This window comes from Macaca fascicularis, chromosome 3, assembly GCF_037993035.2.
Source record: "Macaca fascicularis isolate 582-1 chromosome 3, T2T-MFA8v1.1".
In the NCBI taxonomy this organism is placed as follows: domain Eukaryota; kingdom Metazoa; phylum Chordata; class Mammalia; order Primates; family Cercopithecidae; genus Macaca; species Macaca fascicularis.
In genome coordinates this window covers 74,084,257-74,107,095 of record NC_088377.1, presented here as the reverse complement: position 1 = coordinate 74,107,095, position 22,839 = coordinate 74,084,257, and the positions used below count along the sequence as shown (strand labels likewise).

General features: G+C 46.8%; 2 protein-coding genes across 18 annotated transcripts in view; one reads left to right on the top strand and one right to left on the bottom strand.

Moving 5' to 3' along the window:
- The window catches only part of PSPH (phosphoserine phosphatase), a 43,556-nt gene extending 39,980 nt beyond the window's left edge, over positions 1–3,576 (top strand). For all 15 annotated transcript variants that reach the window (XM_065541936.1, XM_074034951.1, XM_065541928.1 and 12 more), the window contains one exon: positions 3,081–3,576. In XM_065541936.1, coding sequence (XP_065398008.1) covers positions 3,081–3,188 — 108 coding nt within the window. In that variant the 3' untranslated portion in view covers positions 3,189–3,576. The remainder of the gene's footprint in view (positions 1–3,080) is intronic.
- Positions 3,577–14,562: 10,986 nt separating this feature from the next.
- The window catches only part of NIPSNAP2 (nipsnap homolog 2), a 38,971-nt gene continuing 30,694 nt past the window's right edge, over positions 14,563–22,839 (bottom strand). For all 3 annotated transcript variants that reach the window (XM_005549541.4, XM_074034934.1, XM_074034935.1), the window contains 3 exons: positions 20,410–20,504; positions 17,942–18,025; positions 14,563–16,043 (listed from right to left, as the gene is read on the bottom strand). In XM_005549541.4, coding sequence (XP_005549598.1) covers positions 15,979–16,043; positions 17,942–18,025; positions 20,410–20,504 — 244 coding nt within the window. In that variant the 3' untranslated portion in view covers positions 14,563–15,978. The remainder of the gene's footprint in view (positions 16,044–17,941; positions 18,026–20,409; positions 20,505–22,839) is intronic.

Sequence of the window (22,839 nt, the reverse complement as noted above, 5' to 3'; positions counted from 1 at the left end):
CAGGTGTGCGCCACTGCATCCCACGCCACCACGGCATTTTATTCCTCTGAACTAACTTCATTTTCTGAGACTAGCAGAGGTTTTGTTTATTTTTTGGGGTCTTGCTCTGTCACCCAGGCCAGAGTACAGTGGCGCAATCTTAGCTCGTTGCAGCCTCGACCTCCCAGACTGAAGCAATCTTCCCATCTCAGCCTCCTGAGTAGCTGGGACTGCAGGCGCATGCCACCACACCTATTTAATTTTGTTTATGTTTTGTAGAGATGAGGTCTCACACTATGTTGCCCAGGCTAATCTTGAATCCTGGCTTAAGCGATCTTCCTGCCTTGGCCTGCCACAGTGCTGGGATTATAGGTGTGAGCCAACATGCCCAGCCAGGGATTTTATTTCTAAGCATTTTAAAATCAATGCGCGCATGTGCACTCTCCCTCTCTCTCTCTCTCTCTCCATATATATATAAAAAATCAAATACTATATATAGCAAGTGTCGTAAATATCAAGTGGGTCCATTTCACATAGGGCTTTGCCTTTGTTATGTCATTCTAATGTAAGAAAAACTACACCCGCCGGGCGCGGTGGCTCAAGCCTGTAATCCCAGCACTTTGGGAGGCCGAGACAGGTGGATCACGAGGTCAGGAGATCCAGACCATCCTGGCTAACACGGTGAAACCCCGTCTCTACTAAAAAATGCAAAAAACTAGCCGGGCAAGGTGGTGGGCGCCTGTAGTCCCAGCTATTCGGGAGGCTGAGGCCGGAGAATGGCGTGAACCCGGGAGGCGGAGCTTGCAGTGAGCTGAGATTCGGCCACTGCACTCCAGCCTGGGCGACAGAGCGAGACTCTGTCTCAAAAAAAAAAAAAAAAAGAAAAACTACACCAAAATATAGTGTGGCCAGGCACGGTGGCTCATGCCTGTAATCCCAGCACTCTGGAAGGCTGAGGCAGGCAGATCACCTGAGGCCAGGAGTTTGAGACCGGCCTGGGCAACATGGTGAAACCCCATCTCTACAAAAAATACAAAAAAATTAGCTGGGAGTGGTGATGGTGCCTATTATTGCAGTTACTCAGGAGGCTGAAGCATGAGAATCACTTGAACCCAGGAGGTGGAGGTTGCAGTGAGCCGAGATTGCGTGACTGTGCTCCAGCCTGGATGACAGAGTGAGACTCCATCTTAAAAATATATATATATAGTGCTGAAGTTTTTACTCCTAGTTTCCTGAGATCTAAAAATAGGGATTGTCTAAAAAAAAAAAAATTCATACTCTTTGTGAATGATGAAAGAAAAAGGGTTCAAAGGAACCTTTTTAGCCAGGCACGAAGGTGACTCATGCCTGTAATCCCAGCACTTTGGGAGGCAGAGATGGGCGGATCACCTAAGGTCAAGAGTTTGAGACCAACCTGGCCAGCATGGCAAAACCCTATCTCTACTAAAAATACAAAAATTAGCCAGGCATGTTGGTGGGCGCCTGTAATCCCAGCACTCGTGAGGCTGAGGCAGGAGAATCTCTTGAATCCGGGAGGCGGGAGATTGCAGTCAGCCGAGATCGCGCCACTGTATTCCAGCCTGGGCATGACAGAGCAAGACTCCATCTCAAAAAAAATAAAAATAAAAAGTTCCAGCCAGGCTGGTCTCAAACTCCCAACCTCAGGTGATCTGCCCACCTTGGCCTCCTCCCAAAGTGCTGGGATTACAGGCATGAGCCACACCACACATAGCCTTTGAATCCTTTTTTTTTTTTTTTTTTTTTTTTGAGACGGAGTCTCGCTCTGTTGCCCAGCCCAGGCTGGAGTGCAGTGGCGCGATCTCGGCTCACTGCAAGCTCCGCCTCCCGGGTTCACGCCATTCTCCTGCCTCAGCCTCCCGAGCAGCTGGGACTACAGGCGCCCACAACCGCGCCCGGCTAATTTTTTGTAATTTTTTAGTAGAGACGGGGTTTCACCGTGGTCTCGATCTCCTGACCTTGTGATCCGCCCGCCTCGGCCTCCCAAAGTGCTGGGATTACAGGCGTGAGCCACCGCGCCCGGCCTTTTTTTTTTTTTTTTTGACAGAGTCTCGCTCTCTCACCCAGGCTGGAATGAAATGGCGTGATCTTGGCTCACTGCAACCTCTGCCTCCTGGGTTCAAGCAATTCTCCTGCCTCAGCCTCCCAAGTAGCTGTGATTACAGACGCCCACCACCACGCCCAGCTAATTTTTTGTATTTTTAGTAGAGACAGGGTTTCACCATGTTGGCCAGGCTGGTGTCGAACTCCTGACCTCAGGTGATCCACCCATCTCAGCCTCCCAAAGTGCTGGGATTACAGGCATGAGCCACCACACCCAACCACCTTTGAGTATTTTTATTGTTAGCTTAGATAATTTATAACCACTGTTGGAGTTGTCTAAGTAATGAACATTGGGCTACTAGTTTAATGAGGAATACATAAAGGTAAAATGAAGAGATTTCTCAGGGAGCTCCCAATCTCGTTTTCAAGAAATGACAAAATCAGCCAGAAGTGGTGGCTCACGCCTGTGATCCCAGCACTTTGGGAGGATTGCTTAGGCACAGAGGTTCAAAACCAGCTGAGCGACATGGCAAAACTCTGTCTCTAAAAAATTACTCAGGGATTGTGATGTGCACCTGTCATCCCAGCTACTCAGGAAGCTGAAGCAGGAGGATCAATTGAGCTCAGAAGTTCAAGGGTGCAGTGAGCCATGACTGTGCCACTGCACTCCAGCCTGGGTGACAGGGTAAGACCCTGTCTCAATAAACAAAAAAAGAACGACAAAATTGGATGGGTGCAGTGGAACATAACTGTAATCCCAGCACTTCAGAAGCTGAAGCAGGAGGAGTTTGAGAGCAGTCTGGCAACATAGAACGACCCTACAAAAAAATTTAAAAAGTAGCCCAGCAAGTTGGTGCACACCTGGAGTCTCAGCTACTCAGGAGGCTGAGGCATGAGAATCACCTGAACCCAGGAGGCAGAGGTTGCGGTGAGCCGAGATTGTGCCACTGCACTCCAGCCTGGGCGACAGAGCAAGACTCCAATAAATAAATAAATAAATAAAAATAAGAATAATTTCTCTCTCTTTTCTTCCTTCTTAGGATGCTTTCATTGGATTTGGAGGAAATGTGATCAGGCAACAAGTCAAGGATAACGCCAAATGGTATATCACTGATTTTGTGGAGCTGGTGGGAGAGCTGGAAGAATAACATCCACTGTCACACAGCTCCGAACACCTTCGGATGGATTTTTACAAGTGATACAGGTTGATACTGTTTGCTTACAATTGCCTATTACCACTTGCTATAGAGAGTTGGCACAGATGATCAATACTTTAAACTACAGTTAGGACTCCTAGAAGATCGCTTTTTTTTTTTTTTTAACTGTATTTCCAGTATTATATGATGACTATTGATTTCCTGTAGAGTTTTGTAATCTGAATTCTTTCTGTATATTCCTAGCTATATTTCATACAAAGTGTTTTAAGTGTGGAGAGTCAAACAAACACCTTTACTCTTAGAAAGATGGATTCGGCAGCTTTCGGTGAATATTGGTTTCTCTTTGGTATATCAATAAAAGTTTATCCATGTGTCAGAATGGATTTGTGGAATTTGCAGTTCTGCCTCTTGGATATTGGAATACCCAATATTTCAGGTACTGTGTTGAAGCATAAACAGCCCCAGGCAAGAAACAGGCTTAAGACTCTGCTTAGTGCTAGGCACAGTGTCCTCACCCCATGAGCCCACTCCCACTTCCTGAAGCCCTGGGGCCTTGAAAGTCCTTTTTTTACTTCTTGGGATTTGTCATATATGAAATGTTACAAAGGGTTTTTTTTTTCCCTCCAATATAACAATAGAGTCTTAAACAAAAGTACTGATTAAAAATGGATATTTGGGCTAGGCGCGGTGGCTCACGCCTGTAATCCCAGCACTTTGGGAGGCCGAGGTGGGCAGATCATGAGGTCAGGAGATGGAGACCATCCTGAATAACACAGTGAAACCCCGTCTCTACTAAAAATAAATACAAAAAATAAGCCGGGCACGGTGGCGGGCGCCTGTAGTCCCAGCTACTCGGGAGGCTGAGGCAGGAGAATGGCGTGAACCTGGGAGGCGGAGCTTGCAGTGAGCTGAGACCGCGCCACTGCACTCCAGCCTGGGTGACAGAGCGAGACTCTGTCCAAAAAAAAAAAAAAAAAAGATATTTGGGCTCACGCCTGTAATCTCAGCACTCTGGGAGGACAAGGTAAGAGGATCACTTGAGGACAGGAGTTCAAGACCAGCCTGGGCAACACAGCAAGACCCTGTCTCTACAAAAAATAAAAACATTAGCTGGGTGTGGTGACACGCACCTGTAGTCCCAGCTACTTGGTGGGCTGAGATGGGAGGATTCCTTGAACTCAGGAGTTCGAGGCTGCAGTGAGCTGTGACTGCGCCATTGCACTCCAGCCTGGGTGACAGTGAGACCCCGTCTCTTAAAAAAAAAAAAGGATATTCAAAAATCACATAAAGTAAAAGAAATAAAAACAAGTTTTACCAATCACAAAGGCCAGCATTTTCCCCTAAATGAATTAAATATTAATAACTTCTATCAGCCTATATAAACTATTTCTTTTTTATAGATGACTTGGAAATACTTGAAAGCCAGGTTTACGTTTGTTTTGAGCAGAGCCAAGCAAGGGAAATTTCAGAACATGCTTTGAATGTGTGAGAGTCTATACCCTCCCTGGAGGAAAAATGGGGGGAGGGGAAAGCCACGGGGTTAGGAAGTGGATACTGTTGGATAATTCAGTAGAAAAAGCCATAAGGTTTTAATATTGAGAATTAGTGGAAAAATTTATCATTCAACCAAATTTGGCCAAATAAATAATTATTCAGCCACATAAGCAAATCAGATGAATCAAATTTCCTTCCAAATCAGTTTCTGAAGGAGAGACATGAAATAGGTTTGGCAACATTTAAATGAGATTCCAAACAATGAGGCCGTTCTTCCCAACTGTGAATGCCTCCTGGCCGCTCTCCTAGAAACTGTTTTGCGGTGTTTGCACTTTTCAGCAGTGCCAAGCCCTGGGCAGGACCAGGCATGCCAGGACCTTGAAAAGTGCTGCAAACGGCGTCAGCCTCTGCACCTCCCGGTGCGCATGGCAGGGACAGGCCACTGGTGGGCGGGTGGGAGGACCGAGCCCCCACTGGTTTTCACCGTCTGACCGTCACAGCTGCTACTGCCCCATGGGTTCTTCTTGCCCGCGGCCCAGATACAGCCCATTTCTTTTTTTTTTTTTTTTTTTTGAGATGGGGTCTCGCTCTGTCACCCAGGCTGGAGTGCAGTGGCCGGATCTCAGCTCACTGCAAGCTCCGCCTCCCGGGTTCACGCCATTCTCCTGCCTCAGCCTCCCGAGTAGCTGGGACTACAGGCGCCCGCCACCTCGCCCGGCTAGTTTTTTGTATTTTTTAGTAGAGACGGGGTTTCACCGGGTTAGCCAGGATGGTCTCGATCTCCTGACCTTGTGATCCACCCGTCTCGGCCTCCCAAAGTGCTGGGATTACAGGCTTGAGCCACCGCGCCCGGCCCAGCCCATTTCTTAAGACTGGGGAATTGCAATAGAGACAGAGATTAATTCATGCAGAACCAGCCAAACAGGAGGGCGGAGCTTTATTCTTACATCAATCTCCCCAAAAATTCAGAGGTTAGACTTTTTCAAGGATGCTTCGGCAGGCCAGGGGATTTGCTTCTGGCTGGGGCCGTGGGGTAGGGTGGGGTGAGGTGGTGGGGTGGCGGGGGTGGGGGCAGGAGGTCATCGGGTCCAGGTGGAGCCATTGATGGTCAGAAATGCAAAAACCTGGGCCAGGCACGGTGGCTCACGCCTGTCATTCCAGCACTTTGGGAGGCCGAGGCAGGCAGATCACTTGAGATCAGGAGTTGAAGACCAGCCTGACCAACACGGTGAAACCCCATCTCTACTAAAAATACAAAAATTAGCAGGGCGTGGTGGAAGACACCTATGTAATCCCAGGTACTTGGGTGGCTGAGGCAGGGGAATCACTTGAATCCAGGAGGCAGAGGCTGTAGTGAGTGGAGAGATCACACCACGGCACTCCAGCCTGGGCGACAGAGTGAAACTCTGTCTCAAAAAAAAAGAAATGCGAAAACCTGAAAAGACATCTCAAAAGGCCAATTTTAGGTTCTACAGTCGTGATGTAACCTGCAGGAGTAACGGGCAGTTGCAAATCTTGTGCCTGCCCTCTGGAATAATAACTGGAAACGATGTTTATGTGTACACCTTGGCAGAATTTAGGCTTCTCGCATCCACCTAGCCTGGTGGTCTCTCACTAGCTTTATGAAGGCGGTTGAGTTTTGGGGAAGGGCTACTATCTTTTTTTTTTTTTTTGAGACGAGTCTCACTCTGCCACCCAGGCTGGAGTGCAGTGGCGCAATCTTGCCTCACCGCAACCTCCGCCTTCTGGGTTCAAGTGATTCTCCTGCCTCAGCCTCCTGAGTAGCTGGGATTACAGGTATGTGCCACCATGCCCGGCTAATTTTTTTCTGTGTTTTCAGTAGAGACGGGGTTTCACCATGTTGGTCAAGCTGGTCTCAAACTCCTGACCTCGTGATCCTCCCGCCTTGGCCTCCCAAAGTGCTGGGATTACAAGTGTGAGACGCCGCACCCCACCAAGCTATTGTCATTTAAGCTATAAACTAAACATCTCCCAGGTTAGCTTGGTCCAAGCCCAGCTATATGATTAAGGGCAGTTTGAAGGCTAAAGGCAAGATGGGGGGGTGGTTAAATTTACATCTCACTTTGTTAGAGTTTTTGCAGACGTGGTTTCATTTGTATGTGTGTGTCTGTTTTTCGTTTGTTTGTTTGTTTTTGAGACAGAGTCTTGCTCTGTCATCCAGGCTGAAGTGCAGTGGCACAATCTCGGCTCACTGAAACCTCCGCCTCCTGGGTTCTCATTTTTCTTTTCTGGTCCATCTTTCACAAGCATGCAAAGGTGGTTTCAGAGCACATCCACAGGGCTGTGGGCTGAACATAAGGTGGACATGAATTTGGGTCAGAGGGATCTGATCCCCTGATAAATACTGATGGCTGCATGGAACCCATTATAGGAGGGGCTGGTCCCACAGGCTGCCCAGCTCTCAGCAAACCACCCAAAAGCTGCTGTCTCAGACAATCCCTGCTTTGTTGTGTTCGAGGAGTGAGTTTGAAATTATGCAAGAACTGCACTAACCCCTTTCATACTTTTTGAATTCTGGACTCACTGGAAACAGCTACGGAACAGCTCTCCCATGAGTCACGCCCATGCCTACACTAGGATGGACTCAGGCATGGCTGATTGTCCGTGTGACGCCATTGTTCATTCCGATTATGAACACCGCCTGTGTAAACAGAAAGAGCTAAGACTTGGGATCATGAAGCCAAGAGCAGAAATTTGTCAGGGTATTAAGGTGAAACAATAAAAAGCCTTTAAAGCTTTTATATACTTAAAAAACAATGACTTTATGCCTCCGCCCACTCCATTCTCTCCTGGTTTAACTGCTGCTTATTTTTTATTTTTATTTTTTTGTTGAGACAGGGTCTTGCTCTGTCGCCCAGGCAGGAGTGCAGTGGTAAGATCATAGCTCACTGCAGCCTGGAACTCCTGGGCTCACGCGGACCTTCTTCTTTGACCTCCTGAGTAACTGGGACCACAGGTGCACACCACCACACCTGGCTAATATTTAAATTTTTTGTGGAGATGGGGGTCTTGCTATGTTGTCCAGGCTGGTCTTGAACCCCTGGCCTCAAACGATCCTCTGTTCTCAGCCTCCAAAAGTGTTGGGATTGTAAGTGTGAGCCACTGCGCCCAGACCTAACTGCTGGTTTAATGATTCTTCCATTTCTGTCTCTTCTACTGGAGACAAGTGTGTCTCCACGGCACCTAGGGAGGCCCACTGGGGCTGCTGCTCCCAAGGGCAAGGCCAGGAGAGAGCTGCAGATTCCAGAGATTGGCCTCAGGAAGCAGTAACACAAACCTGATGGCTTTTGACCCTACGACCCTCAGAACCTTTATGAGCAGCTTCAGAAAACCTAACCATGAGTCACAGTGCTTATTTTCACATTTTGCAAGGTGTTTTCATGTCTCCTCATGTGATTCTCACAGTCCTAAGGTCAGCAGTATAGAAACTGCTGTCCTCTTTATTTTATTTATTTTTTTTGAGACGGAGTCTCGCTCTGTCACTCGGACTGGAGTGCAGTGGTATGATCTGGGCTCACTGCAACCTCCGCCTCCCAGGTTCAAGTGATTCTCTTGCCTCAGCCTCCCGAATAGCTGGGATTACAGGCACCAGCCACCATGCCTGGCTAAGTTTTGTATTTTTTACAGAGACTGGGTTTCACTATGTTGCCCAGGCTGGTCTCAAACTCCTGGCCTCAAGTGATCCACCCGCCTCGGCCTCCCAAAGTGTTGGGATTACAGATGTGAGCCACCGCACCTGGCCCTGCTGTCCTCTTTAACAGCTGGGAAATACCCTCACCAGAGTTAATGACAGCTGTGAGATCACATTCAGAGCTGGAACCTGAGGCAATGATTTCCACACCATTCTTTATCTTGTAAGTATTATTAGAGAGTTAACAATTTAGCAGGCCAGGATTATCCACCCCAAGTGAATACTTAACACTGTGGTCACAAGTGCTGACATATGAATACAATGGAGAAATTTTACTCCCTGAGATGGACAGCCTGTTTTGCAAAAACTTCAAGTGGTTTTCATCTATTTTTTAATTTTTTTGTAGAGATGGGGGGTCTCATTAGGTTGGGCTCAGGAACTCAAGATCAGCCTTACAATGTAGCAAGACTCATCTCTACAAAAAATACAAAAATTAGATGTTGTGGCTCATGCCTGCTGTCTGAGCTACTCAGGAGGCTGAGGCAGGAGGATGGCTTGAGCCCAGGAGGATGAGGCTGCTGTAATTACACCACTACACTCCAGCCTGGGTGACAGAGTGAGACCCTGTCTCCAAACAAAAACAAAACCCCAAAACTGAGAGTCTCTATACTTTTTCTTCTCCTTCCTTCTCTCTCCCTCTCTCCTTTACTTCTTCCCTTTCTTTTTGTTGATTCATCTTATTATTGAACATCTATGATGTCCCAGAAAGAAACTGAAAGTATAAATTTAATAAGAAATACATTTATAGAGCAGGGCACATTGGCTCATGCCTATAACCCCTGCACTTTGGGAGGCCGAGGTGGGCGGATCACGAAGTCAGGAGTTCGAGACCAGCCTGGCCAATATAGTGAAACCCCATTTCTACTAAAAATACAAAAATTAACCAGACATGGTGGCGCATTCCTGTAGTCCCAGCTACTCGGGAGGCTGAGGCAGAATAATTGCTTGAACCTGGGAGGAGGAGGTTGCAGTGAGCCGAGATCATGCCACTGCACTCCAGCCTGGGCAACAGAGTGAGACTTCACCTCAAAAAGAAAAAGAAAAAGACATTTGTAGGCCAGGCATGGTGGGCTCATGTCTATAATCCCAGCTCTTTGGGAGGCCAAGGCAGGCAGATCACATGAGGCCTGGAGTTCAAGACCAGCCTGGCCAACATGATGAAACCCAGACTCTACTAAAAAATGCAAAAATTAGCTGTGCTTGGTGGCGCATGCCTGTAATCCCAGCTACTCGGGAGGTTGAGGCAGGAGAATTGCTTGAGCCCGGGAGGTGGAGCTTGCAGTGAGCCGAGATCCTGCCACTGTACTCTTGGGTGACAGAGTGAGACCCTGTCTCAAAAAAATAAAAAAATAAAAATAAAAAAAAATTTTTAGTGAATTATTATTATTATTATTATTTGAGATGAAGTCTTGCTCTGTCACCCAGGCTGGAGTGCAGTGGTGTGATCTCGGCTCACTGCAAGCTCTGCCTCCCGGGTTCAAGCAATTCTTCTGCCTCAGCCTCCTGAGTAGCTGGAGTCACAGGCGTGCACCACCATGCCCGGCTAATTTTTGTATTTTTAGTAGAGACGGGGTTTCACTACATTGGCCAGGCTGGCCTCGAACTCATGACCTCAGGTGATCTGCCTGCCTCAGCCTCCCAAAGTGCTGAGATTACAGGCGTGAGCCACAGCACCCAGCCAACTCGGTCACTCTTGACACTGTTTCCAGTTCTACTCCCTGACCCCCCAGTTCCTCAGTGTGGTGGATCCAGAAGTCTGCCTTACACAACTGCCCCCTGGTGGCCACCTTCCCATGGGACAGTTCCATGCAGTCTGTTCAGGTGGCCCCGCTGGCCCTCACACCCCACACAGACTAGGCAGATATGCTGCAGTGACCACCATTCAGTCACTGCAAGACCTCCTGGAACTTGTGACTGCTTGCTTTATTTTTTGAGACAGGGTCTGTCTATGTTGCCCAGGCTGGGGTGCAGTGGTGCAATCTCAGCGTACTGCAGCCTTGATCTCCCAGGCTCAAGCGATCCTCCTACCTCAGCCTCCCAAGTAGCTGGGACTACAGGTGCCCACCACCACGCCCAGCTAATTTTTGTATTTTTAGTGGAGACAGGGGTTTCACCATGCTGGCCAGGCTGGTTTCAAACTCCTGACCTCAGGTGATTCATCTGCCTCAGCCTCCCAAAGTGCTGGGATTGCCGGCATGAGCCATCTCACCCGGCCACCTGCTTGCTTTAAACCCACCAATTAAAATCTCCACGGGGAAACCTGTTTGGGTGACGCCCAGGACCCCACTAAAGGCACTGGCCCCCAAGTCTCTTTCTGACCTCCTGTGTATGACCTCCAGGAGTACTGTGTATCCCTAGGAACTTTAAGTGATAAACTGGTTTTTTGTTTTATTGTTTGTTTTTTGACAGGCTCTGGCTTCGTCACCCAGGCTAGAGTACAGTGACACGAACACAGCCCACTGCAGCCTTGACGTCCCAGGCTCAAGTGATCCTCTTGCCTCAGCCTGTCAGGTAGCTGGGACCACAGACACAGACCATTGTACCTGGCTAATTTTTAAATTTGTTGTAGACACAGGGTCTATAGAAATTGCCCAGACTGGTCTCCAACTCCTGTACTCAAGTGATTCTCCTGCCTCGGCCTCCCAAAATGCTGGGACAGGCATCAGCCACCGTGCCTGGCCAAGTGATAAACTCTTTATTTCCATCTTGGGCCTCTCCTAATCATTGGAGGGGTGCTGTCCATCTTAAAGGCCCTAAATTAAAGCAATGGGTGGCCAAGCGCAGTGGCTAATGCCTGTAATCTCAACACTTTGGGAGGCCCAGGCAGGAGGCCTGCTTGAGCCCAGGAGTTTGAGACCAGCTTGGGCAACGTAAGGAAACCCTGTGTCTACAGAAAATTAAAACTTAGCCAGGCATGGTGCATGCACTGTAGTCTCAGCTACTCAAGAGGCTGAGGTGGGAGGGTCACCTGAGCCTAGGAGGTCGAGGCTGCAGTGAGCTGTCAAGCCATTACACTCCAGCCTGACTGACAAAGCAAGACTGTCTCTAAAACAAAACAAAACCACTACTTGATATCAGTGGAAGCTTGTCAGGTAAATATCCAAAGAAAGAGAATATCTATCTATCTATCTATCATCTGTCTATCTATCTATCTATCTACCTATCATCTATCTATCTATCTATCTATCTATCTATCATCTATCTATCTGTCTCTATCTATCTATCTATCTATCATCTATCTGTATCTATCTATCTATCTACCTATCATCTATCTATCTATCTATCTATCTATCTATCTGTCTCTATCTATCTATCATCTATCTGTATCTATCTATCTATCTATCTATCTATCTATCTATCTATCTATCTATCATCTATCTATCTATCTAGTTTTAGTCACCTAGAAATACAAGCCATTCTAAGAATGTTACTCATAGAACACTAAAAGGGCAGGGAAGTAACTGATTATCTTGCGGTATGGGCTGTCCCAGAGGGAAGCTACTGCCTCTGAGACACTGAGTTAAAAATCTTCCTCCTCTTTTTTTTTTGAGATGGAATCGCACTCTGTCCCCCAGGCTGGAGTGCAGTGGCGCAATATCTGCAACCTCTGCCTCCCCGGTTCAAGTGATTATCCTGCCTCAGCCTCCCAAGTGGCTGGGATTACAGGTGTGTACCACCACACCCGGCTCATTTTTGAATTTTTAGTAGAGACAGGGTTTTGCTTTGTTGGCCTGGCTGGTCTCGACTTCCTGACACTCATGACACTCCGCTTGCTTGAGTGTCTGCCGAGTTCCCTGGTGGTTTCTTAGTCTCTTTTGCAGGTTCCTCCTCACCTTGATCCTCTCATCTGACTATAGTCACTCGCTTGGTGAGCTTGTCTTTTTTTTTTTTTTTTTGAGACAGGGTCTCGCTCTGTCACTCAGGCTGTAGTGCAGTGGTGCGATCTCAGCTCACTGCAACCTCCACCTCCTGGGTTCAAGCGATTCTCCTGCCTCAGCCTCCCAAGTAGCTGGGATTACAGGTGCCCACCCCCATGCCCAGCTAATTTCTGTATTTTTAGTAGAGACGGGGTTTCACCATGTTGGCCAGGCTCATCTCGAACTCCTGACCTCAGGTGATCCTCCCGCCTCGGCTTCCCAAAGTGCTGGAATTACAGGCGTGAGCCACCACATCTGGCTGCCTCACTTCAACTTATGTGGACAATTTGCAAATGTGCATCTCCAGGCCAGAAGGCTCTCTTAAATTCCAGACTCATAACCAAGACCTACTTGACATCTCCCCCTGGATCTGTGCAGAGATATCTCCAACTCAGCATGAGTAGAATAGAATATCTGATCTTCATTCCCCCAAATCTGTTCCACCTTCCCCAGCCTTCCAAGTGCTCGGGCCAAAAACTAAAATCACTTTTTTCTTTCACTCACACTCCACAATCACTTGTTCAGGAATTCACATTGGCTCTACAATCAAAATATATTTAGAATCTGGCCATTCTGCCTACTTATTATTTTTTGAGACGGAGTTTCACTCTTGTTGCCCAGGCTGGAGTGCAATGGTGCGATCTTGGCTCACTGCAAACTCTGCCTCCTGGGTTCAGGTGAGTATTTTGCCTCAGCCTCCCAAGTAGCTGGGATTACAGGCATGCACCACCACGCCCGGCTAATTTTGTATTTTTAGTGGAGATGGGGTTTCTGCATGTTGGTCAGACTGGTCTTGAACTGACCTCAGGTGATCTGCCTTGCCTTGGCCTCCCAAAGTGCTGGGATTACAGGCCACCATGCCTGGCCCATTCTGCTTACTTTTACTGCTACTCCTTATTGAAGTTACTATTGAAAATATAGGGCTGGGCACGGTGGCTCACGCCTGTAATTTCAGCACTTTGGGAGGCCAAGGCGGGAGGATCATGAGGTCAGGAGATCGAGACCATCCTGGCTAACAGGGTAAAACCTTGTCTCTACTAAAAACACCAAAAAATTAGCCAGGTGTGGTGGCACGTGCCTGTAGTCCCAGCTACTAGGAGGCTGAGGCAGGAGAATCGCTTGAACCCAGGAGGCAGAGGTTGCAGTGAGCCGAGATTGTGCCACTGCACTCCAGCCTGGGCGACAGAGCAAGACTCTATCTCAAAAAAAAAAAAAAAAAAAAAAAAAGGAAAATAGAAGTCAGATCATGCCTTTCCTCTGCTTGAAAGCCTCCAGCGGATCTCATCTCCCATCTCCCTTATAATAAAAGCCAAGGTCTTTTTATTATTTTTTGTTTGCAGATGGAGTCTCACTCTGTCGCCCAGGCTGGAGTGCAGTGGCACGTTCTTGGCTCACTGCAATCTCTGCCTCCCAGGTTCAGCAATTCTCCTACCTCAGCCTCCCAAGTAGCTGTGATTATAGGCATGTGCCACCACATCCGGCTAATTTTTGTGTTTTTAGTAGAGACAGGGTTTTCCACATTGGCTAGGCTGGTCTCAAACTCCTGGCCTCAAGTCATCTGCCTGCTTTGGCCTCCCAAAGTGCTGGGATTACAGGCGTGAGTCACTGCGCCCAGCCTTATTATTTTTTTGGTTCAGGGTCTAGCTCTCTTGCCCAGGCTGCAGTGCAGTGGCATGATCACAGCTCATTACAGCCTCAACCTCCTGGGCTCAAGCAATCCTCCTGCCTCAGCCTCCTGAGTAGCTGGGACTACAGGCACATGCTACCATGCCCAGCTAATTTTTCAATTTTTTGTAGAGATGAGGTTTCATTCATGTTGCCCAGGCTGGTCTCAAACTCCTGCGCTCAAGGGATCCTTGGGCCTCGGTCTCCCAAAGTGTTGGAATTACCAGTGTGAGCCATTGGGCCTGGCCACTAGGGTCTTTCTAATGGCCTCCAACACTCAAGGGATCCAGCCCTGTGAGCACTGAGCTCATGTCCCACCACGCTCTCCCTCATGTCTACTTCCGCCACTGGCTTCTGCTGCCCTCGGCACATACCAGACATGACCTTGCCCAGGGCCTCATACTTTGTTCCTTTGGAAGGATTTTCCCCAGAAGCCAGCTGACTTCCTCACTTCCTTTAATCCTTTGTGACAAGCTATTTTGCAAGAGTGACAGAGTCATTCACAGCACGTCTGTCATTCTCAGAACGTCTGTCATTCTCAGAACAAATTAAAAAAAACAAAAATCCAAACATGATATGTGAAAATTAAGAGGATTTTATTGACTTTTCTATGTTCTTGGAGAAAATCATTGACATGTAAAAGTCTGACATTGGGTATGAGATTGACTCACACTTCACACAGGCATCCTTGATTGTGGGGCAGACATGATTGTTCATTTCAACAGGACTTTCACATGGTAACAGTCACGAAATTGGCACACCATATTAAACAATGAAACCAAACAGCTAGACAAAAAGGATGCAGCTTTATGCCAATTTAAATCTCAACATGCACCACCCCTCATCCATGATCTCAGAATAATCTGCTGTGAGCTTATTAAAATATTAGCCAGAGAGTGTCTGAGGTCACAAATGATTGTTTACAAAATAAAACCTCTTTTCCTAGTGCTACTTGTTTTGTTATAGAAAAATATCACAAATAAAAATTAGTGCTATTCAAGGTGTTCATTTCAAAATCACATATGATACACAAGTTTCAAGCCATTGTTTTTGTGTCTCACACTGAAACATCACGATACATGATAGGAAACTGATTTACTGATTAAATGTACCTTGCCCAGCTTGGAAAACCCATTGTCTACTATGTGGACTGCTTACAAATGAGAGTGAGTTAAAACATTTTCAGTTATTGGGCACACTCGTAATTTGTTCCTCCTCAGAAACTACTCAGAAAAACTGCTTGAGAAACATGACAAAATTTGTATTTCTTCCTGATACAAGAAATTTGTCTAAAAATCTGTAATTATAAAACAGATTTGTTTTTTGTTTTTTAGTAAAGAAATGGCTAATTGTTTTTGTGGTTGGAATCTTATTTTTAAGATGATTCAGAATTCGGCCGGGCGCGGTGGCTCACGCCTGTAATCCCAGCACTTTGGGAGGAGGCGGGCGGATCACAAGGTCAGGAGATCGAGACCACGGTGAAACCCCGTCTCTACTAAAAATTACAAAAAATTAGCCGGGCGCGGTTGTGGGCGCCTGTAGTCCCAGCTACTCGGGAGGCTGAGGCAGGAGAATGGCGTGAACCCGGGAGGCGGAGCTTGCAGTGAGCTGAGATCGCGCCACTGCACTCCAGCCTGGGCTGGGCGACAGAGCGAGACTCCGTCTCAAAAAAAAAAAAAAAAAAAAAAAAGATGATTCAGAATTCAATGTGGACCCCTCCTGGAGGGTGGGGAGAAGTGGCTAAGTGTTATAAGGTACACTGGACAACACAGGGGTGTTTCAAAGAGGACAACAGGGCACTGTCACAATCAGTCCAACTGTAATTCTTTCCTTTCTTGTGATTATGTAAATTTTAAAGAAAAGAGGTTTCTCACAAGCTATATACAGCAGCTTAAACCTCAGTGTTTCTTTTTCACGTGATATACAATTAAAATTAATTTATGACAAATACTTGTCACAGAAATGTATGTAGGCACATAGAAACTCTACAGCTTTACTGGAGCGGCGAGGTCTTCAGTGGGATCATGATTCTGGATTCCATTTCCTGAATAAGTGGAACTGAAAATAGGATCAGGGTTACTGCACTTGTTCTTTTCTAAACACATTATGGTAAATGACACTAACAGACAGATTGTGCTGCTTGAAAACAAGAGAATGTCATAATATACAGGATTAGGCCGGGCGCGGTGGCTCAAGCCTGTAATCCCAGCACTTTGGGAGGCCGAGACGGGCGGATCATGAGGTCAGGAGATCGAGACCATCCTGGCTAACAAGGTGAAACGCCATCTCTACTAAAAATACAAAAAATTAGCCGGGTGCGGTGGCAGGTGCCTGTAGTCCCAGCTACTCGGGAGGCTGAGGCAGGAGAATGGCGTGAACCCGGGAGCTGGAGCTTGCAGTGAGCTGAGATTGCGCCACTGCACTCCAGCCTGGGCCACAGAGCCAGACTCGGTCTCAAAAAAAAAAAAAAAAAAAAAAAACATAATATACAGGATTAACCTCAAGGGCAGAAATATAGAAGTGGGCCCTGTATCAGCTGGCATCCTACAAGATGCTATTAAAATTACAACACATCAGCTGGGTGCGATGGTTCACACCTGTAATCCTAGCACTTTGGGAGGCCAAGGCAGGTGGACCACAAGGTCAGGAAATCTAGACCATCCTGGCCAACAGGGTGAAACCCCGTCTCTACTAAAAATACAAAACTTAGCTGGGTGTGGTGGCGCCTGCCTGTAATCCCAGCTATTCAGGAGGCTGAGGCAGGAGAAATCGCTTGAACCCAGGAGGCAGAGGTTGCAGTGAGCCGAGATCGCGTCACTGCACTCCAGCCTGGTGACAGAACAAGACTCCGTCTCAAAAAAAAAAAAAAAAAAAAAGGAAGAAAAAATTACAACAGATGCTACCTGGAGATTTGTTTTATTTGTAGGAGGTGGGGAAAGTCTGTATTGTCTTATTGTGAGAAAAATGGTGATTTCTCAAACGTTCTTTGAGTAAGCAGCAAAATCAAATCAAATTATATAATTATAACATGCAATTATATGTTATATAATCTCTTGAACTAAAAGACAAGGTAACATCTACTTTCTAGGACAAATTACTCTTTTATTTTCTTGGTAGTATATGGGCTGAGATATACTTTTTTTTTTTTTTTTTTTTTGAGACGGAGTCTTGCTTTGTCATCCAGGCTGGAGTGCAGTGGCACAATCTCCACTTCCCAGGTTCAAGCGATTCTCCTGCCTCAGCCTCTCAAATTGAGACAGGTTTCATCATGTTGGTCAGGCTGGTCTCGAACTCCCGACCTCAGGTGATCTGCCCGCCTCGGCCTCCCAAAGTGCTAGGAATACAGGCGTGAGCCACTGCGCCTGGCCAGAAATATACTTGCCATGCAACATGGCTGGTACTGATTACCTCTACCAATGCACTGGGTTATATTCAGCCAACTGTTTTCTTATAAAAATCAAGCAAACAGGGTTTAATAATATACTTATGTATGTGCACATGCATGTATTATGTACCCATGTATACATACTGTACATACAGGAAGTTTAATTTATCTAATTTCAAAATCACTCTTTAATTGATATATTAAGTTCTGATTTGGGATACTAACAATTTTGATGGAAAAGGAAAGCTTAGAAAAAATTTTATTTGTGTAATAAGTTTTCAGACAATATAGAAATCTACAAAGAAAGGTAATGATGTACAATTTACAACATCCAAGGGTCTGAAAACTGTAACAGATGATAAACATATTTGAAAGAATGGATATTCTGCTTTATTGAAAAACGTCACGTAAGTATTAGAGAAAAATTGACTATCTCCCTTCCCCTCCCAACCTGATGACTCACTATCCTAGTAACACACTATTATAAAAGCCACCTATTAGTGTCAGGGTGAAAGAACATGATTGAAACAGTAAGACAAAAAGCGTTATTTCATGGCTATTAAGAGATTACCTGTGTAATATACCAATTCCTCCCAGCCATGTTTGTGCCATGCTGCATTCCGTATGTCTTCCCTGGTCTGAAGATCCCTGTAAGCTTAAAAATAACCCCACAGAGAAGTAAGACTTAAAACATATACCCTGCATTCCACCCATACATATGTTAAGGTCTTGCTTCACCTGGGCATCTAGTTTTCTCAGGGACTACTTCAGGTGTGTAATATACTGGGCTGGGGAAACACTGAGCAAAATTATATTAGGCCATGTGGGAAAAGCAAACTTTCAGTCTTTTTTTTTTTTTTTTTTTTTTTGAGACAGGGTCATTCTGTCAGCCAGGCTGGAGCGCAGTAGCATGATGATGGTTCACCATGGCCTTGACCTCCTACGCTCAAGTGATCCTCCTACCTCAGCCCACTGAATAGCTGGGACTACAGGAAAGTGCTACCACATTGGCTAATTTTTGTATTTTTTTGTGACCAGGCAGACATCAAACTCCTGGGCTCAAATCATCAAACCGCCTCAATCTCCCAAAGTGCTAGAATTACAGGGGTGAACCACCACACCTGGCCCATTCTTAAGTTAAAAAAAATTATTTGCTTGTTTGAGATGGGGTCTCACTATGTTGCCCAGGCTGGTCTCAAACACCTGGACTCTAGCGATCCTCCCGACTCAGCCTCCAAAACTGCTGGGATTTGAGGCGTGAGCCACCACATCCGGCCACAATTCCCTCTTAAGCTTTAAAATCTAGTGAATCTACGATATACCTTTATAAACCAAGTGAACTTCTCCAATAACATGTTAAATTCATGACCAGAAACTGTGAGACCACAGATAAGCAATGTCAGATCAACTTTACTCAACATTTATCTCGCACTACACTGATCTGGGTAGCGGGTGTGTTCCATGTGAAGCCCCAGGATATGAGACAGGCAAGATCAGCCGTGGAGAGTGCTGTGGCCCATGCAAGGACACAGTGTACAGGGGAGCAGGGCAGGCAATGGGAGAGCTGTGGGAAAGGTGCAAGTTGACCAGGTGGGTGTTGAAGTTGAAAAGGACATCACTGATGTAGGAATGGGAAGAAAGGCGCTTCAGGTGGAGGGGGATCACCTGTGTCGTGGTACAATTCACAGGTATCTCATCCAGATGCCTTCTTTCTTTTTTACTTTCCTTTTATTTTTTTTGAGACGGAGTCTTGCTGTTTCCCGAGCTGGAGTGCAGTGGCGCGATCTCAGCTCACTGCAACCTCCGCCTCTTGAGTTCAACCGATTCTTCTGCCTCAGCCTCCTGTGTACCTGGGATTACAGGCATGCCCCGCCATGCCTAATTTTCTGTATTTTTAGTAGAGATGAGGTTTCGCCATGTTGGCCAGGCTGGTCTCTTAACTCCTGACCTCAGGTGATCCACCTGTCTCGGCCTCCCAAAGTGCTGGGATTATAGGCATGAGCCACTGTGCCCAGCCAATATCTTCTTAATTACCTTTTTTTTGAGACAGGGTCTTGCTGTATTGCCCAGGCTGGAGTGCAGTGGCACAGTCATAGCTCACTGTTGCCTCAAACTCCTGGCCTCAAGCAATCCTCTTCATCTTGCTGTTGCTCTGTGAAACCTTGAGTCCTCCCCACAGGGCAGAGACAGGAGGTCTGCCCTATGTTCCCCACAGCCTCTGTGAGAGCTCCGCCATTCACACTCTGGTGCCTGCCTGTTTGCAATTCCAGGATCCTGCATCTGGGAGGCCCTCTGCAAGCAGCTACAGGTGCTGATGTGAATGGAGCATGCACCTGGCTTGACCTCGGCCCAAGAGCCAAAGGGATGGAAACTTCCTCCATCCAATCCGGCCCTTCTAGCACCTGTGCTTATTCATAGACAGGGATGCCTGAGAGGGTTGCACACCATACACAGTGCAACAGTAATAACCAGCACCACACAGGGCTCTGGGGGCTCAGGAGGAGTGATGATGTTCACTACTGGGGAGGGGTGACATCTGGGGCAGGACGGGAAAGATACCAAAGATGGTGCCAAATAAAAGTGCGTGGGGATGGAAAAGGTGAGGGGGTCCATGTCCTGAGACAGTGGAACCATGTCTACAAAGGCAGACAGTGAGTATGTGCAGGAAGCTGCCGCTCTGGGTAAAATGCAGGCCTGCCTCTGCCAAGGAATTAAGAAGTCAGTCTACAAAGAAAGGCTGGGACCACTCTGTGGAAGGCACTCTGACTTCCCTGGCCTCCTTCTTCCATGGCTGCTTGCTTCACCCCTTATTCCTTTCCCCATCATCCCCACTCACTTTCAGCTCACTAATGCCATCAATCTATGGACTTGTACTGTTGACCTCGCTAGTTCCAGACAGCCCCGTACAGACTGTCCCTCTGTGACGTCTGGATTTGCTGTAGTGGTTAAGGTTACTGACTCAAGATGTGCTCTACTGCCCAGTACAACTTAGTAATGAACTCTTAAATCCCAGTAACTCAAAAAGGAAAAAACAGATACCCCAAAGATGGTGCACCATGTACAGCTGCCCAATCTGAGAGAAGAATCCTCCGACGGCTTCATTACCATCCTGTCTGAAGCGGATCGCACGAGCCCTGTAAGAGTGAGGTGATGTTTGTTTAAGACACTGAATTAGATACACTAACGAGAATCAGTAGACTAAATCTTTGCCATACTCAGGGCAGGCTGTTTAAAATGAAGACTTAATTGTTTATCAAATTGGTATCAAGCTATCTAACGCAAATCAAAAGTTATTTTATTTACTTTATTATTATTTGAGACGGAGTCTCATTCTGTCACCCAAGCTGGAGTGCAGTGACACAATCTCAGCTCACTGCAACCTCCACCTCCTGGGTTCAAGCGATTCTCTTGCCTCAGCCTCCCGAGTAGCTGGGATTACAGGCGCCCACCACCACACCCGGCGAATTTTTGTGTTTTTAGTAGAGATGGGGCTTCATCATGTTGGCCAGGCTGGTCTCGAACTCCTGACCTCAGGTTATCTGCCCACCTCAGCCTCCCAAAGTGCTGGGATTACAGGCGTGAGCCACTGCACCTGGCCTATTTTTGAGACAGAGTCTCGCTCTATCACCCAGGTTGGAGTGCAGTGGTGGGATCTCAGCTTACGGCAACTGCTACCTGTCGGGTTCAAGTCATCCTCCTGCCTCAACCTCCTGAGTAGCTGGAATTACAGGCACCCACCACCATGCTCAGCTAATTTTTGTAATTTCAGTAGAGACAAGATTTCCCTATGTTGACCAGGCTTGTCTCAAACTCAAGTAATCCGCCCGCCTCAGCCCCCAAAGTGCTGGGATTATAGGCATGAGCCACCACACCTGGTCTAAAAGTCATTGTAATGTATATGAAATGTAAGCATACTTTTCTGTAGCTATACTAATTTTTGTGAGAAAACGTACAGTATTTAATAATTATTAAAAATAAAAACAGCAATCTAAGAATGTATATATAGTTGCACTGGTGATTCTTGAAATAAAATCTAGAACTGGCAGAGGATGGGACCCGTCAACTTAAAAAGCATTGTTTCTCCAGAACACCCTGAGAGAAGCGAGGCAAACCTGGAACTTGAGCACCCAAGGTGCCACAGGGCACTGTAACCAAGGGAGACAGGAACCACCCTGGGGCAGGGCATTAAAACACAGGTGAAAGCAGCACACCTTCAAAGCAGCTGATGACTCTGAGATCCTGAGAAACACCCCTGCTCTCTGAACTACACAAGGGACTCTGCAACTTCTTGGATGCCAGAGGGAGGAACCATGGGAATGAAGCTTTTTGGTGGTACAACCTCGCTGCCACCGCTAGTGCAGGCAAAGCTGCCTCTTGTTTTTTTTTCTTTCTTACCAGAGCAAACCATTCAGAAAATGAGTACCAAAGGCATTCATTATGTACTAAATATGGAAGAAAGTACTAATATACATTGTGCCTCTATGGACAACATCACATTGTGATCAGTTAAAAATTGGCATTTGGCTTAAAACTTTCCTTTTTAAGAATTTCCCACTGCAAAGGTATCAGCTCTTTAATTTTTTTTGAAACAGAGTCTTCCTCTGTCTCCGAGGCTGGAGTGCAGTGGTGGGATCTCAGCTCACTGCAATCTCCATCTCCTAGGTTCAAGCTATTCTCGTGCCTCAGCCTCCTGAGTACTTGGGGTTACGGGCATGTGCAACCATGCCCGGCTTTTTTTTTTTTTTTTTTTTTTTAGATGGAGTCTCGCTCTGTTGCCCAGGTAGGAGTGCAGTGGTGCAATCTTGGCTCACTGCAACCTCCACCTTCTGGGTTCAAGTGATTCTCCTGCTTAACCTCCGGAGTAGGTGGGATGACAGGTGCCCACCATGACATCTGGCTAATTTTGTGTGTTTTTGGTAGGCATGAGGTTTCACCATGTTGGCCAGGCTGGTCTCGATCTGCCCCGCCTTGGCCTCCCAAAGTGCTGGGATTACAGGCATGAGCCACCAGGCCAGCCTACAGCCCTTTATTTTTTTAGATGGAGTCTTCCTCTGCCATCCAGGAGTGCAGTGGCAGGATCTCGGCTTATTGCAACGTCTGCCTCCCAGGTTCAAGCTATTCTCCTGCCTCTGCTTCCTGTGAGCTGGGATTACAGGTGTGCACCACCACGCCCAGCTAATTTTTGTATTTTCAGTGGAGATGGGATTTCACCACATTGGCCAGGCTGGTCTTGAACTCCTGACCTCAAGTGATCTGTCCACTCCAGCTTACCTAAGTGCTGGGATTACAGGTGTGAGCCACTGCACCCAGCTCAGAGTCCTTTAATTTAAACACCTTTCATACTTGCACCAGACACTTTAAAAAAATATTTAGTGATGCATCTGAATTCCTAAAAATGTTTAAAAAATGTGCCTATTTTTTCAAAAGCAGTCTTCTAGAATCAAAGGTGAAAAGGAAGGGGCTTCAAAT